Source organism: Leptidea sinapis, chromosome 30 (assembly GCF_905404315.1).
Source record: "Leptidea sinapis chromosome 30, ilLepSina1.1, whole genome shotgun sequence".
In the NCBI taxonomy this organism is placed as follows: domain Eukaryota; kingdom Metazoa; phylum Arthropoda; class Insecta; order Lepidoptera; family Pieridae; genus Leptidea; species Leptidea sinapis.
This window is the reverse complement of record NC_066294.1, coordinates 1,694,383-1,713,570: the sequence shown is the minus strand read 5'-3', so window position 1 is coordinate 1,713,570 and position 19,188 is coordinate 1,694,383. Positions and strand designations below refer to the sequence as shown.

Here is a 19,188-nt window from a genome sequence, read left to right as displayed (position 1 = left end):
CACTACTAAATGTACACAATATACTCAGTTACAAAATTATAATGTGTCTAAATTGTTCTCTTAAATTTTTTAAAATAATATAAAATTACTGGTATTAAAATTATAATCAACTGACTTGAATTTCAGTAGAATAAAAAGCAGTATTAAATAATTATTTTTGCCTTCTATTCTAATATTACAGTATTTTGGTGGTTTTATATTTAGTGAAATAAGTATGATGTATACATTACCATTACTACCATTGCTCTCCAAAGAAGATGTTCCTGAAGCCATATTTCTGAAAATGATATCACTACTATAAACAAGCTAATATATAAATACTATAGAAAGGGCACTTCATAATCTTCAATTCACCTTACAAGTCACTGTCTCTCATCCATTGTTTCTTCCACTTTTACCAACAAATACCAAAAGATTGTAACATATCTATAATGCAAAAGAGTTGAGTAGTTCTTTGCCCAGAGGGTGTATGCTTGACACAATTTTCACGGTCTAATGATGCTTGCAAAACTACAATACCGCAAGCTCTGTAAGATTTGCAATTATTCTGTTTACACAGTTGAAACTTAAATTTTGTGTCGCCTTACACCCTAAACTGCTCTACCTCCCACGAATATCACCTAACCGTACACAAATACAGTTCATTTAACATAATTATACATTACAAACGAACACTCGGTAGGTACAATTGCAAATGACACAAAACCAATCCTTTCGCTATGATTATACTTTTTAGTTTTTACCACAACACAATTGAACATTAATTTCACATTATATATCACATATGACTTGGAGAGTTATAATTGAAAGCGTAATAAAGGCCTACAAATAAATACGTTTGTCAAATTTTGTAAGATAATTATTAACACTTTATCTGGAGAAAATTGCCATTTGCCAACATTTCCCGTTCGTTTCGTTGACGTCTTGTCTTTTGTGATTTGTCCACAGAACACTTGAACTCTAAAGTTCCGAACCAATGGGTGAAAATGACAATTATGACATTTGACAAAGCGATATTTAAATTGACAGTTCGTTTGCTTAAAAATTTAACAATTTTGACAAACGTGGAAAATTACTTAGGGCCGTCTCAGCGAAGTTGCGAAAATTTTCATTGAAATAAAATTTCCATAAATGGTTTCCACTTTATTTTATGGCTATTGAATGAGACTGAGTCATTACGCTCGGCTATATAAAGCAAATTCTTGTTATTTCTAGGGTAACAAATTAAAAAGAGAAAGTAAACCGTTTTGATGATAATAAATCAGGCCTGTCTTATCTTAAAGATTAGAGGGGGCAAACGGACAAGAGTGTAACCAGCCACCAATGAATAAAAGCAATACAGAGAGATCAAGAGATGAATTTCCAGCCTTTGAGATGGAAATGTACTCTAAACTTAATCTTAATATGGCCTTAAGTCGTTTCAGTTCGGTAATACAGCAACCAGCACATATTCAAATTCAAATTCAAATATTTTTATTCAAAATAGGATTTCTAAACACTTATTGAACGTCAAAATCTAGTCTACATAGTTCCTAAAAGTGGGTGATGAAAAATTTTCCTGTAATACCAGACTTCAAGGTGGTGCGGGTGGGATTCCGTATTTCACTCTAACGTCCAGTAGTGAACCTAGGTTCAGTACAGTGAGATAAGTCAATACCAACTTCTCTCAGTGTCAAGCGGAGCCATAATATATATGGTAGAATATCCAGAATGACACTATGCGCTATGTCAAAGAATCAATCCAACTGGAGATGGACAACTCAGCTCAGAGGCATACCTTTTTTTATGTGTTTTAACGTTTAAGAAAGGATGTTATATCCTATTTTGCATAAAAATATTTTAATTGAATAGCAAAATCACCTTGTAATTGTTTATACGTTAAAAGGCACTTCCTAGCTTTGCATGTCAGTAACTAATATAGTCACATTTAATTGTTACATTTTGTGGAAGAGGAGAACAATCGTGCGAACGGGTCATCTAATATCTAATCTATCTAAGTAATCGCCGAATCTGTATTGCAACACTTGAAGGAAGGTGTAGGAGTTTTGTTTAAGGTACCCATGTAACATTGTCCTGGAAACACCGTGCAATGAATCTAACTCATATACATAGCGATAGAAGAGTCACCTACAATGCGGTAATGACTCTACGCAATGCCAAGTGATCGGGCTGCTGACTGAATAATGGACCTCTGAGAGAGCAGCTCTACGTTGCACGCGGTCAAAATGCTTCTATCTGGCACCTTTATTAGATATGAGTTACTTTGAATTTCTTGATTAACCTTTTGTGTTATAGGCTCTCTAATTGTTGAAAGTCGCTTCTTTACCGAGCGATTAATAAGCGCGCGCGAGCGCGTATCTGTGCGTAATATTTTTCGTGTACCAAAATAATGCTTATAGTTACAGTGAATTTATCTGAAAGCCAGTGAAACAATCTATTAATATTATGGAATAATAATGCTTTTAAATAAAACACTGTTAAAGGATTAAAACGCGTGTAATTGTAACTGTTTTTACATTAGATTTTTGCGTAAAAATTACATTTTTATTTTGGTTAACCCGATTTCATGACCTTTCCAAATCTTGTTTTAATCCAATGTAAAAACAGTTACAATTACACGCGTTTTCATCCTTTATTGTGTTTTATTTAAATGTGTAACACTCACGTTAATCAAAGAAAATACTAATAATAATTTGGTTAATTTATCAAACCATATACTAATATAATAATATCAAGCAAAATATTGAGTAAGGTACGAATTTCATGACATAAAATCGAAATTTTTTATTTTTTATATTATGTCAAGATTATCTTAGTTCTCTGTTCAAAACTGATATAAGCTTCTCAGTAATGTATAAAACATGTACATCATAGAACAAAAAGTTATAAATAAAATTGTTGAACAGTACTTGAGTTGGGCCGACAGAAACCGTGTGAGTGAAGAAGTGCGAGAACTGCGAGATTGCTTGAGTACAATATAAAATATAATTTGGTAAAAATTACTACAGAACTACATTGTACGATAATTTTCCAAACAAAGTTAACATATTTCAACATGTTCCAAACTAAATGAACAGAAGAAAACAGACAAAGGAAACGTCGCTTCAAAGTCGTTATTCGATTTGAATGGACCCTATTTCAAGTCTAATTTATATGAACAAATACTATATATCCATACTGTTACATTTTATAATATGATGTTTTATATAATAAAATTGTGTTATAACAAAAGCAACTTACCGAACATTGGGTATAAATCCAAAAACAATCAAAAACTCAGCGCTCGCACGGAATTAAAAAAAATATCGCTGCTGTGACATTTTAAAATGTGTAATGTGTATCCAGCTTAATTTTGAAAACAACTGATGTAAGTATCCGATTTATACGGCAATATTTTTCTCGTTGGACGAATCGAAATATAAATGACACGCAATAGCGAGTAAACTCACGAGGAGGAGGAACCAATAAAAAACGACGCGCAATTACGAGAGCTTTGCAAATAAACTGCAAAACACAAATTCAGTACTGTGTAATTTGATTCTGTTATTTGCTAAGTTCGAATAGTTTTGTGTTTATGTGGAAATTGGTGATTTTTCGAATTGTTTTGTTGTCGTTTCAAGGCATGATTACGGCGTGACTTCCATGCCCTGCGTACCTACCTACGAAAGGGCGTACGAATTACGTTTACTATGAATGATTTTATCTCTTTCTAAACTTGAGCATTCTGTGAATGGTCGAGTGTAACAGCGAGCGTAGCAAATTATGGATTGAAAAGTGTTTGTTGTTTGTATTTTGATATATGCACCGCATTGCTAGGAATACTTTATCATTATCTTATTTGGTGATCGCGAGCTTAAGTAGTCATATGGCGCCAGTTGGACTATACCGAGGACTGATTAGCTCCACCGTTCGATTTGTCGACCACTTTACTATTTACGCGCTATTTAAAAGAGATAGTACGTATTTTTAGTCGCGGCGAGCGCGAGACGAGTGACTTTCATAAGTGTTCGTAAACAACTTCAAGGTTATTCGACGGCGCTGATGCAGAGGCACTGACATGGCTGCGATATCGGAAGGTGGTGCCATAGTGCGCCAGGGCCACCTTCGGAAGTTGAAGACTATGAAGAAGAAGTATTTCGTATTGCGCGCGGAGAGTTCGGAGAGCTCGGCGCGGCTGGAGTACTACGAGTCGGAGAAGAAGTTCCGGAGTGGAGCGGCACCGCGCCGCGTGCTGCCGCTCAAGAGCTGCTACAACATAATGCGGAGACTGGACTTGAAGCAGAAGCATGTGATCGCGCTCTTCACCAGGGAGGAGCAGCTGTGCATCGTGGCGGAGAATGAGGCAGACCTGCATGCCTGGCTGGCAGCCATCCTCAAGTTGTTCCGAAATGAAGATGCCACTGAGGATCTACTACACCCTATACGTAAGTGATACTTATTTATTGAAAACTTACCTTTCATTTTTCTGTTTATTTATCTCAAGCAAAATGTTAAGTAAAATATATAAATGACTGTCACAAATAACTACTTAATCTAACTTGTAATCTCTCCTATAGGAATTCTTATAAGAAACATCTAATATACTATTGTTTATGATCAGTTCTACCTTCCTTAATTTTTTTATACTTATTTGATGATTTAAATAAAATGTATACAAATGCATAAAACATTTATATTTTGCATTTTGTAACTGATGAAGTCTAAGAAAGTATAAAAAATCTTTGAACCAATCATAATATATTATAAATAATTACTTGAATGTTTCTTTGATAAACAATGGCACAACATGCAGGATCAACAGAAATGAAACTCAGTTGTTTATTAAATAGGGCTCCAAGTTTATGGCTGTGTCATGATCCAAACATAAAAACAAAAGCACCTTGCTATGTCACTGACCTTACAATGATAACAAGTGTGGCCAATGGTGGGTGTAAAACAATAATTAATGACATTCCAGTGATAGATGATAGGTACTTTTGCTATTCTCTAAATGTTCATCATTGGATTGGGGTGTAGAAAGTATGAAACTTCCCCTTTTTCTATATGTTAAGTCTTGTTTGGTTAATTACCAACAACAACATAATGTGTCAGTTAATTTAATCGGAGAACACTATTGATGTTGCTTTATCTTTTTGACTTACTTAATAAACTTAAGATTATTTTCGACAAGTTTCATCCAAAATTGCATAATAATAATAATGGCATGTCATTGACATAATTATGTGAGTTTGGCATATTATCTGTGGTGGATCTTTAAATATATATATATTTTAATATGTACATTATGTGTAAAGCAATCTTGCAAACTTGTATTCTTTTATCAATTCAAATAGTGATAAAATATAAATTGAACAATAATTATCAGTATTATATTATACAATTTACATAAATGGAAGTTGATCTGGGGACAGCAGTTAGCAGATTTTTCATGCAATAAATTGAATCACTGGTGATAATGGCACTACCCAGCTTTGATTTAAAACAATTTTAACCAAATGATCATCAATTAGCCCTCACTTTTCTCAAATATTTTTTGCAAATCAATACTAATGAATTTTGAATTTGTTTGTATTGTCTGCTAAACGAACTAAGTCCACAATACAGGAGACAAGTTAACCCACCCACATACAATAAACTAGCATCTACCCTAATTTGGGTATTTTAATTAGTAAAACTTTAAAACATGCTTTTTAGTGTACACTATGTGGTGGCATTAAAAGTTCCACAACAACAGACCAATAATAGAATGATGCATTGCAAAAATAGATTGTTTTGCAAGAATGTAGAATGTAAACAACATCACTTGATTAATTGTAAGTGAATAGGTCAAAGATTATTTATGCATTAAACATGGAATGATATTATTGGTAACTTATTTTATTTAAGTTTAATATTTTTATTCAAAATAGGATGTGACATCACTTATTGAAAGTCAAATCTATCACCCATTCATAAAGGTATGCCTCAGACCTGAGAAGAATGAGCGCAACTCACTCAGCAGGATCCCTTCTTTTTTTTATATAAAAACATTGTTACAATGTAAAATTGTAGAATAAAATTTGTTAATTAATAGTGGTATTATTGAGAAAGTCATTTATGTTATAGTAACCACACAAACATTTTTTAGCGATTGTTTTGAAATCGTAATACATTTGTTTTGAATATTTTCTGGGATCTTGTAAAAGCATATACAATGCCCCACAAAAGAAATAACTAATTCGACTGGTCTAGATTAATAATATATAGACAAAAATATGGTATTATAAGAAGTATATATAATATTTTTTTTTTGTACATATATATATTATATAGATGTACTTTAATGCGGGAAATGATGAGTGCAACAACAAAAGTTTTCATTAGCACCTGCATCATGTGGTCAACAAGTTAATAGAACAGCTTCAATTATATTAATATAATATAAAAAAAACAGCGTCAATTTACGAATAATATATATTTATTACTTTCTAAGAATTCATAACTCAGCGACTAATGTTGTAAGTGAGGTTTTTTTTATATTTTAGAGATTCAACATCTGTCTGATAATAAAATCAAATTAGAATCTCAAAATGAGCAATTAAAGTTTTTATTCAACAACTAAAATACAAATTATAGATCATTTCCTTTTTTCGTGAAAATTATTAACACAAGCGCGGAGGTGTACCTGACGCTCGCTGGGAACGAGAGGGGCGCCACAGGCCATTTGCACCAATGAGCGAGCTCTATTCGGTGCATCGGATTCACGTGTATTTGTTTACATCATTGACACGATCAAGGAGTGCTCTTTTTTATGAAAATAAGGGACGAGACGAGCAGGACGTTCAGCTGATGGTAATTGATACGGCATGCCCATTACAATGCACTCCCACTCAGGATTATTGAAAAACGCAAAAATTCTGAGCGTCACTACAGTTGCGCTAGTCACCTTGAGACATAAGATGTTAAGTCTCATTTGACCAGTAATTTCTCTAGCTGTGGCGCCCTTCAGATCGAAACACAGTAATGTTTACATATTATTGCTTCACGGCAGAAATAGGCGCCGCTGTGGTACCCATAATTTAGCCGGCAGAGGAGCTTCCCGCTCGTATTGTTAATTGAAAAAATATTGTGATAGTGTCCTAAAAACAAATTTCGACTGTTGTTAATCACACCGCACGAGCCGAGCGTAGCGTACCGAGGCAACGGCTGGTGAGTGCCAGAACCGAATAGGCCCTTGTTCACTAGTTGGTTTAATGTTAATTTCACATATTTTTGGGACCCAACAATTACTTGTCGTCGATCAGACATTATTTAGAGCTTTCTTGACTATTGTTTGATGGCAATAATAAGGTATATTTATGTTCAAATGTTCGTCTGTCTGTCAAGACCTCTGGAGAACTATAAAGGTATCGGTTTGAAATAAAACGATATAGGTACTTAAGTCTACAGTCTCTTAAAGTAGTGAAAACATCAAACTTCTAAAAAAAAAAAGATACGACGGTTTATGCCGCAAAAAATATATATAACGGCACCCTCAAATTAAAATTTATAGAGTATTTTCTGTTAGCGTATAACTTAAGAATGAAATCTGGAAGTAATACCGTATTATGATACAGCTATAGAGAATAGTCTGAAAACTATATAGGTACATATAATTAAATAATAAAAAACAGGGAAATGCAAGGAACGGCGGTCTAAATATTGTAATAACCGTGTTATATGTGGTGTCGTATGATAGGGCTTCATTGGCACAAGATTAAACAGATCAAATGCACAGAGCAAGTTTATTTAAAACATAAAAGACTCAATATTAATATGGTCACTGTAAGATGTTGTCAGGTTAGTTAATTACGTAATAACTTAAGACAGAAGGACCCTTATGTAGGGACTGAATAAATGGATCTCACAACTAATGCGACTTGCAAGACTAAGAATTTATGTTTTATAATACATTATTTATTACAACAAGAACTTTTAAATAGATTGCATAGTTCTGAATGAACTTTGTGCAAAAATATATATATAGGTATGCATTTTATAAAAGCTGGTTAAACGAACGCTTAGTCATGCTGAAGATATAAAAAATTCAGTTGATTTAAATAAGAAAATTTGAACAATTTTAATAGAGATTGGCTTCAGGCAGCACTCTCTTTCCAATGCAATTAAATCAAATATTAAACGCGGCCGACAGGTTAATTCTTTTGAAAATTCCTTAGAAAATACGTTCCAAGACTAAGGAGCGGGTATCAACTTCATCTTCAGAATTAGTTTATGTAGTTTTATGATTCTACAAGCTATAAAGGTCGTGTGTGTGAATGATATTTCTGATCATGCCGAACATGCTAAATTATATTATCAAGAAGCAAATCAAAAATATCGCGGGTGTGCTCATTTACAGTATAATATGCTTTTCTGAGTAATATTCGCTTTAATATGACTTTTACATCTATATAAAACCAATTCCGCAATGTGTTTTGGAAGGTCATTGTAAAATCTCACTCACAGGGCCGTCTATAACTTTTTGATGTCACTATACCTGTACCTACTAATCCATTAAGAATCTATCTCATCAAGGTTTTTTTTAAATCTGTATGTACATAAAAAATTGATCCCTATTTCGCTTAGTCACGCCATCACGCATGAACGGCTGGACTGATTCCGCTAATTCTTTTTTTGTTGTGTTTGTTATTGTCAGGAGAAGGCTTTCTTATGAATGAAAAAATTAAGAAAATTGGGGGGAAAATTTAAGAATACTTCACCACCATATAAAATTATTTGTAATCTCACCTTAGCGCTTTGGACAATATAAACTTGTTTAATGTAACCTTATGAAGTTTGACATAGAATTTACTAATTAAAAAGGGTGTAAAAAAACTGAATCGCGTTTAAAAACAGAAGCTTCGGTCGGAGTTATTTTATTGATAAATTACACGTAAATAATTATTATTTCCTACACAAGGATATGAGAAAACTGAATTTCTTAGTTAAAAGCCATCACGCCTAATATTAAAAGTTCAATAAAATTTGCTATGTATAGTTTTTGAGAATTACTCAATGTTTAGTTTGTTTTCAATACCAAAGAAGAAACGATGACTCAGATCAGATTTAATTGTTTGTGAAAAATAAATACGGGTCGATTTATAATGTTATTAATTGTTACACTATATATTATAAAACAAAGTCTCTGCCGCGTCTGTTTGTCTGTCTGTTCACGATAAACTCAAAAACTATTGCACTGATTTTCATGCTCTTTACACCAATGGATAGGATGATAGCGTGGTTCTCGAAGAAGGTTTTAGTTTATAATTTGTTAATATTTTATTTCTATTGACACAACAGTTAAAAAATATGTACCCAAGTGACATTTAAAATATAAGTAATGTCCGGTGTGGCTCACTATAGTATTTTATGCAACAGTTCCATAATGAGGGTCAAAAAAACACAAGTGGCGTGAGTTGCGATATGAGCCGCAGTCGAACATAGAACATGCCGCTACGAGCGTTTTTTTGACCTAGTTATACAACGTGTGGCATACAATAATTTTTCTACGACTAGGTTAATTTGAAATAAAAAAAAATAAACAAATATCACAAGTTTGCAACACCTTACATACCACTGTTTGAATGTTTTGTACAAACAGTTCTCACAGCATATGAACCCTCTTTTGAAATTTATAATGTCGAAAATGATTCTTTGTTGGGTTATAGAAGCAATGTGGAAGTGGTTTTGTTCTTATTTAACTGATAGGCCCCAAACAGGAGTAGTAGTGAATGAGAATAAATCTAACATATTTTCAGCTACCAGTGGAAGGCTCCTTGGCACCGGATGCCGGCTAGATTGAGTGGTAGATGGGTACTACAACGTGAAGCAGCAATGTGTAAGCATTACTGTGTTTCGGTCTGAAGGGCGCCGTAGCTACTGAAATTACGGGGCAAATGAGACTTGACATCTTATGTCTCAAGGTGACGAGCGCAATTATTGTAGTGCCGCTCAGAATTTTTGGACTGTTCAGGAATCCTGAGCGGCACTGCATTGTAATCGGCAGGCCATATCAATTACCTTTAGCTGAACGTCCTGCTCGTCTCGTCCCTTATTATCCTATAAAAAAAAAGCTAAATCAGGAGTTCTGCAAGGCTCCGTATTGATTTTAGTTTTCATTATAATGATATAGCCGCTTGTATACGAGACAGTATTATTTTATTATTTGCTCATGATGTGCAGGTTTATAAAACAATTAAACAACTATACGATGATAATTCTCACAATTCACAATTACACAAAAAATAAATCACGGTCAATTCCCACTTCTTACGAATTTAATAAGTTACAGAGAGTATTCGATATGCGTATCTTGGTGTGGTAAATGATTCCAAGCTTATATTAAACTTCAAAAAAATAAATTATAGAGGTGCTCAAATGATAGGTTTTGTAAAACGAAATAAAAGGATTCAAGTCAACTAAAACTATTGTTCTTTTGTACAATTCATTGGTACGAAGTCATCTAGAATACGTATGATCGATTAAATAAATAATTTTACTAGGTCTGTTTTAATTATTTTTTAGTGGTTTTTATAGTTTAAGTTCATAATTTTGTTAACTTATAATTTTAATCTAATATTTTATGTTAAAATTACTTGTTTGTTAAAGTTATTATATTATAAACTGACCTATTTTAGCAGTGTTATTATGTTGACAATAAAGTTTATTATTATTATTATAAATGTTTCAGTAGATTCCTGCTACGTTCGAATGACACGCCACAAATTAGCATATCATCCCCAAAATCTGAGCTTTCTTCCAAGTACTACAAAGTTGTGGAATGAGTTTCCTTGTGCGGTGTTTCCGGGACGATACGACATGGGTACACTAAAAAAAAGGGCGTACCCCTTCCTTAAAGGCCGGCAACGCTAATGTGAGTCCTCTGGCGTTACAAGAGAATTTGGTCGGCGGTAATTACTTAACACCAGGTGACCCGTACGCTCGTTTGTCTTCCTTCCTCCACCTAAAAAAAACACGGAACCTAATTTATAGTCCACAAATACAACAAATTGAAGCCATCCACGCCAGCCATGTTTCATGAGATTCTAAGCTTTTGTAATCTGTAAATTTGTAAAGGCTTCAAACAATTAAAATGACAAGGCATCGGCGTAAACTACTGTGGCCATGTTTCTGTTTAAAACATCTTCAACGTCCAATCCCTTACAAATACCACCCAAAGATCGCCTATTGTTACCAATTTGAGAACCTGACGCTTGTTTACAGAATTAACTCTAGACATATTTCATGATCCCTCTAATTGTTATTTAGTGTAGTGTTACCTTCCCTAATATGGATAATATTACTAATTTTATATTATCAGTGTTGTAACTCAACGTATCAATCTCTTTTGTAAAATAAAGATCTGACCGGACAGAAGCATGATGTCTTATGATCTTATACCATGGCATTTATACTGTGGAAATTAATAAACAGACGCGCTATAATAGTGTCTGCAAGATTATTTTTTTTGATTTGCGGATTTGCCTGACTGCAAAGGCAGTTGAACTGAAGGGCTAGAGTTGGGCCAGTACCACACCAAACCATGACATACGCAGAATAATGACCACGTTGCAATTTTCCGACCTCTTGGAGAGCTTATGTAGAGCTATGTTACACTTTTGTCATTTTTCTAGTTTTTTCTTCAGTGAAAAGGATAAGCATTTTGATAGAGCCATTATGTTTAAATGTAGGCATTGATTTAGAGCATTTCCTGTATATCGATGATAAGCACCATGCTTCATGTACATAGTACTTTTCCTGTATCCTAGTGGGAATCTTCATTTCTCGCGATAATTTTCTTTTACTATAGAATCTCGGCGAATTCTGACTTTAACAGTATTAAAAGGCTTTTTTTTTATAGTATTCGATAAAGCATGTGTTGATATAAAATGTATCGATAGTACGATATACGAACATTCGACTGGTACTGGGCTTTTGAAGTCTCTAGAAAATGACCGACAAGAGAGTCACTGTAATTCTTTGAGATTTAATATTAACTATGAAAAAAAAGTGAAATGGTTCTAATTTTGTTTGTAATTGAATTTAAAAAAATTGAAAAATATAACTTTTTACCCGACTGCGCCTAGGGTGTTATGTTTTTCGAGATGTATAAACGTATGTATGTATCATTGTTGGCCTTGGCCTGAACGGTTCGATAGATTTTAGCTTAAGAGGTGTCGTTGGATTCGTATTTAGTGTGAGAGTGACACTGGGAATATAAAAAAAAAATGGCGATTTTTGGCGTTAAATTCAAATCTTTGTCACGCTCTGCAGCCTGAACGGCATGAATCGATGTATTTTAGCTTCAAAGGTATCGTTAGATTCGTATGAACTGTGAAAGTGACACCGGGTGTAAATTTTGAATCAGAACACAACATAAGCTGAGATCACGCGGTGAAGGCGGTACCAATTTAACTGACTAAAACTCAAACCCACTCAATATTAAAACTAAAAAAAAACCGGTAATTTAAAAAGTAATAAACCCCACTCTATGTAATTTGGAAATAAAAAATCCCTAGAACCAGAAAGTCATCATACTCGATTGCACTTAAGCCAAACGCCACTGTTTCTAAGGCGAAGCTTATAAGCGTCATATCCATACAAAAATGTCAATTTAAACCTCACATGGATAGTCTTTAAGAAGTTTAGTGCAAACGGGCACTCGCTACAATTTTTCTTGTCTTTAAAATTATTTTTAAAAATCCAATGAGCTCCAGTTGTATAATTTACCTACCCCTATTAGTGCCCGTTTGCCCTAATCCAAACAATAGCAGCCTAATGGCTACCAAATCGAATGTTTAAAGTCCCAAACCTAAATGGTCAGTAGGTTTGCGTGATTCAGCCTCAAAGAACAACATTTTCATAATTTAGATAAATGTTTTTCCAATATCAAATATGTACGTGCCATGACTTTATATGACGGACAAAACGTCCTCTCTTGAAACGAACAAATGGACATTGTTCAGTTCAACAAAGTTCCTAAAAAAACCCACTTCTCTTATCACCGCTCTTCGACAACACATTCCTCAATGCCTCGCCTAGTATTGGAATACTGGATCTCGAGCAATTGCCAATTCCGCGGTCATCTGGAAGGCAAAGCTAAATTGGCATGGAAGATGCTGGTTGTCATAGAAAGAGCACGGCAATACTTCAAGCCGGCCCACATTCTAGCGCTCTACAAAGCGCAGTTCCGGCCAGATGTGGAGATATACTGTCATCTCTGGTCTGGCACACCCAAGTATCAGCTCGAACCCTTTGACCGAGTGCACACAGGGAGTGTTCCGAAGAACTGTTTAACTGATCTTCGCCGCCGAATTCCACCTTCGCCATAAATAAGGATATAATCCGCATTATCTGGGTGTCTAGTGTTCCTCCACAGTGCGGTTTTCAAGGAATTTTCTTTCACGTACAACCAAACTGCGGAATAATCTTCCTTGTGCGGTGTTTCCAGGACAGGGCTACCTTAAAAAAAGCGCTCCTGTGCTCCCTCTGGTGTTGCGAGGGAATGTGGGAGGCAGTGATCACTTACCTAAGATCAGGTAATCCATACGCTCGTTTGTTCCTCCTGGTCCTCCTGTTCCATAAATAAAACAAATGAAATGGTGACGCTGTAAAGTGTAAACAATATACCTACGTATAACTTAATTAGTATTTATCATGAGTGAATTATGACCGTCTTGCAATCGTTTGCTCTATATAATAAATCTTAATAAATAATGTTTATTCAGGACAATTCCACAGTAGCATGAAGGACTGAATACCCGAGAATTAATTAACATTTTACGCGTAAACTGTTAACATTTAGACGTGCGTTCATAAATAATGTAGGGACATATTTTGCATAATTAATTGCTACCACGAAATCGGGGAAGGCCCGTTGATAAATATACTTACATTCTGATCAATATTGTTCAAGCCTCGTTCACCAAACTTGCAGTGTTGTTTACAATGCATCGATAACAGTGAATGACCTTCTATTAGTGCTAATTAAGTGACGATATTTCATTTTATTAATTTGAACAGGCAATAGAATACTTCTCCGCTTTAACATACAGAGAGTCTATATTCTAGTCCATATTTATTTTCTCATTGGATAGCAGGTTAAACAAGCTTGTGGGTTACATAATGTTATTAAGTGATCACCGCTGTTCATGCTCCTTGCATAGCCAAAACAATCCCAAGAATGTGGCCGAAATTGTTTTTCAGTATATCTATTTGTATCTTTTCAGTGTCCCGGTGTTTGTAAGCAAACTCCTCCGAAACGGCTTGACCGGTTTTTATTTTATGAAATTTTATATGTATGTTCAGTTAGTCTGTGAATCGGCCGACATCTATTTTTCATACTCCTAAATAATAAGGGTACCACCCCTATATATTTTTTTTAATTTTATCTGACAATTTTTTTATTTTTTATTTTATTATGATTCACCAGTAAAAAATATAAACAACAAAAAATTTTCACCCGTCTACGATCAACACCTATTTATTTATCGCGATTTTTATATTATTCTGTTCCATCCACAGATCCGCAAGATGGCAATCGAATATTATAATTATTGTAGTACCTACTATAAATTTTATCTATACTAATAATATAATATATTAATATTATAAAGCTGCAGTGTTTGTTTATTTGTTTGTTTGTTTGTTTGAACGCGCTAATCTCTGGTACTACTGGTCCGATTTCAATGATTCTCTCAGTTTTGGGTAGTCCATTTATCGAGGAAGGCTATAGGCTATGTTTTTTTTTTTCAAAATTAGGGATCCGTAATAAAATTGCTATTATGTAACACGAGGTGTAAAATCGAAAACCTATTTTTGCGTGCGCTGCAAAAACTACAATAGAACAAAATGATGTACAGGCTATAATATAGGCAATATTTTATTACTTATAAAACTATCGCGTGAATTATACTTTATATGGCAAAACAACGTTTTCCGGGTCAGCTGTACAATATATTTGGTAGGTCTGACAATCGGTCGTCAACTATTTTTTGTGCTCCAAAAATGTTAATTATTGAATTTCTTTTATTACTTTATATATTATGGCAATACAACGTGTGCTGGGTCAGCTAGTTAAACTATATATATCTACGTAGGTAGCTACGTAGTGCTTGTTTATTAAATTAGAGAGAGTAGTGTAGACACTGCCTTATTGCTCATGCCTTCTTCTAAATCATATGTAGGTTATCAACGTGGGCGATAACGTCCCCTTGTGGGCGTTTGAGACTTTCGGAGGGGCAGTAGAAGACCCAGAGAAAATTTTCATTGAGATGGCGCAGATGGGGCGTGGGTAGATTTAAAAATATAGTCTAAAAAACCAAAAAAATACACGAAAATACTCTAGAAAAAAACATATTCTCAAAGTGGGCGGTGAGCAAAATAAGGCTGAGAAACTATGTTCTAAATAAATAGTGAAATTGTTTTTGTAGAATAATAGCGGAAACGGATAAAAATAAGCGACTCGTAGGAATTGGTATTTTTTAACCGGGAAACCCCGGTGCTCGCCTTTACTCTTTATTATTATCAACGACACTAGTGGTGATAAGCGCCTGTGTTGGTCTTATAAGTCGGCCACAATCAATTAAGCAAGTTACAATAATTTAGAAACACCAATACGCTGGAATGTACTATGACAGAAGAATTGGGAGGCTCCTTTGCACAGGATGCCGGTTAGATTGTAAGTACCACAACGGCGCCTATTTCTGCCGTGAAGTAGTAATGTGTAAACAAAACTGAGTTTCGATTTGAAGGGCGCTGTAGCTAATGAAATTACTGGGCAAATGATACTTAACATCTTATGTGTTAAGGAGACGAGCGCAATTGTAGTGCCGCTCAGAATTTTTGGGTTTTATAAGAATCATGAGCGGCACTGCATTGTAATGGGCAAGGCGTATCAATTACCATCAGCTGTACGTCCTGCTCGTCTCGTCTCTTATTTTCATAAAAAAAAAAGTAATGAATATTGAGTTTTTTTTTGCTTCTTAGGTGACTGAATAGTGTTTAAATTACAGATATAAATAAATAAATGAGTTTTATGACCTTGCATCGTTAAAATAATATTGTGAGTATTATTTGTGTATTTATATTTGCAGAGCACGTGTGGCAAGTCAACGTTCAGAAGAAGGGACTGGGCGCCTCGAAGAACATCCAGGGTCTGTACAACCTGTGTCTCACGGACAAGACGCTCACCCTCGTCAAGATCAAGAGTCACAACAACGTGATCAGCGACCTCGGCATCCCTGAGCGGGTGGAGTACTCCTTGAAGAATATTCGAAGGTTGGTTTGTGTTTACCGTGCAATATCTGGATTTTTAGATATTACTAGGCAAACAACGAGGAAAACTCTGACTTACGTAGATGTCTGTAGCTAAATGATATACCCACTTATTAGGTCCACGCACGCACACTCTATAGCTCGAAGAAAAATAAGATACCAACCTTATGAATATGCCGACATTTTACATCATTATTTCTTAGAAATCAATCTAACAGATACAATAAACCAATTCAATGAAATGATAAACGAATCTATGACTAACGTAAACACGTATGTACGTGTTACGTTACAAGTTACGTTGCAAGTTAGGATAGCTTTACAGGTATCAGGTGTGTGATTTTGGGTACTTTATTAGGGTTCCGTAGCCAAATGGCAAAAAACGGAACCCTTATAGATTCGTCATGTCTGTCTGTCTGTCCGTCCGTATGTCACAGCCACTTTTTTCCGAAACTATAAGAACTATATTGTTGAAACTTGGTAAGTTGATGTATTCTGTAAACCATATTAAGATTTTCACACAAAAATAGAAAAAAAAATTTTTGGGGGTTAGAACTGAAACTCAAAAATGTTTTTTTCATCGAACCCATACGTGGTATCTATGGATGAGTCTTGAAAATTAATATTGAGGTTTCTAATATAATTTTTTTAAACTGAATAGTTTTCGCGAAAGACACTTCCAAAGTGGTAAATTGTGTCGTCCCCCCCCCTTGTTACTTCTAAAATAAGAGAATGATAAAACTAAAAAAAATATGATGTACATAAGGCATGCAAAGTTCCACGGAAAATTGGTGAAAAGGGGTGCACTTAGGGGTAGATATATGTATATTGGTTTGATGGTAAAAGTATTTATTCACTTAAGATACTAAATTAATCTATGACACTTGGTAAATAACTATAATTAATGGTTCTACTCGTGAGTACGCGGATCTCTACTATTAATTGGTTAAAATGGTTACTCGGACCAGTCCTGTAATGGTTATAGGCAAATGGTTAATGGTAACTAGGACCGGACCGATCAATGGTTACTCGCGTACTGCATCTCTACTATGCATTGGTTATAAATAATAATGGTTAAAATGGTTACTCGGGCCGGTCCTGTAATGGTCAATGGTAACCAGGACCGGCCCGATCAATGGTCACCCGCGTACTGCCTTACTAAAGGCAACACATGGTTTTATTATAATTAATTTTATCTACTAAGCAATATTTGTAATATAATGCTGTTCGATGGATTTACTTCGAACAATTGGTTTTATAATATTATTTTACTTGCTGCTACGGAACCCTTCATGGGCGAGTCCGACTCGCACTTGGCCGCTTTTTGTTATTTATTTCATTTGTATTTATTTTAGCGAAGTTACTTTGTCGTTGTCGATTGATGTCCTTTTTAAAAATGTTAATACCTCCTATAACTAGGATTTTTACTTATTTCACCTCTCTATTTCATAAATTAGAATAAATCTCAACTTGTACAAATCGAACATTTTCTGACAAAATTCGCCTAAGTCGAAGTCCTCCATAGGTCGAAAACTCGGACTTTTTTTTGAGTCTTTCTTCAAGTTCGACTTACTGAGGTTCTACACGTGAAAAAAATATCCCCAACCTATTACAGAGGATTACAAAACTTCTTCAGTTGTGGACAATGCGGTTGATTTTACAAACTGGAGACGAAAATTATATGAAACCTAATATACCTAAACTTAATGCATTTATAGAATCATAACTTAGCAGGGATCGTATCTGTGGCCTACTGCTCGATAAAACGACCATTATTCGGTTCGGCAAACCGGGTGTTGAATACATGTAAGGCACACGATTTTATGCAGGATATCAAGACACTAATAATAAAGAGGTAATACCAAGGTGTAAAAAAATGTTTATGAGGCCATATCTACCTGATTTTGAATTAAATATTATTATGTTTAGTACAAATAGTGAGGATAAAAGCGGCACGTATACCTTCCGTTGGGTTCCAGTTCCTCGCCCTCCGAGAGTCTAGGTGCCGGTGTAAGTCGCATGGTAACAGATTCATTTGGATTTTATACGTAGGTCACACACTAAAAGTTCTGCGTAACTTAAAAAACAACATGTTTTAACCAAAATATTATGTTTGTTGCTTTTCAAATACTCTCCTTTAGATTTTAAACATTTTTTCATGTGATCGAACCATTTTTTTAAAACAGGAGGACTACAGATCTGAAGGTATGTTTTCTACTTCTCTTCGCAATGGTTAGAAGTGAAACCTCTTATAAGATCTTTGATTTTGGGGAAAATACAGAAATCACAGGGTGCTAGGTCGGGGCTATATGCAGGATCGGTGACGAGTTGTACTTTTTCGGAAGCTAAAAATGACTTAGTTTTGTTCGCCGTGTGTGATGAAGCGATGTCATGATGGTCATGATGTAGCAGAACGCGACTTTTTGGTCGCCTTTTGCGATTTTTTTTTAACACCCTGGGTAAACAAATGGTAGAATACCATTCGGCATTAACACTCTTTTGATCTTCAAGTGGAATTATGCAGATGGAACCCGAAGGTTTAAATTTTTCGTGTAAAATTTTCCGAATTTGGCTCATACCAATCCCCAATAGTCCTCGAATTGTCTCATAGGTAATCCGCGGGTTTTCTTCAATAAGCCGCTTAACAGTAGCCACATTATTTTCGTTGACGGCAGTTGTAGGCCGCCCTTCATAAAATTCGTCATGCAAAGAAACCCGACCTCTCTCAAATTTAGCAAACCATCGCCTCACAGTGCTCAAGCAATGTGCTTCTCTCCCAAAAGCATTTTATATAAGCATGATAGAGAACTTTTAAAATCATAAAAAATCATCGCTCTAATCTTACTTTCGACTTAACTCCATTTTCGTTGCCTACGTAGAACTTTGATGTGTGAT

General features: G+C 34.8%; 1 protein-coding gene across 1 annotated transcript in view; it reads left to right on the top strand.

Annotated features, from left to right (window-relative positions):
- Positions 1-3,444: 3,444 nt before the first annotated feature.
- Positions 3,445-19,188, top strand: part of LOC126973742 (insulin receptor substrate 1) — a gene marked incomplete at its 3' end in the record, with an annotated part of 44,890 nt that continues 29,146 nt past the window's right edge. The window contains exons 1-2 of the mRNA XM_050821064.1: positions 3,445-4,424; positions 16,113-16,296. Coding sequence (XP_050677021.1) covers positions 4,058-4,424; positions 16,113-16,296 — 551 coding nt within the window. The remainder of the gene's footprint in view (positions 4,425-16,112; positions 16,297-19,188) is intronic.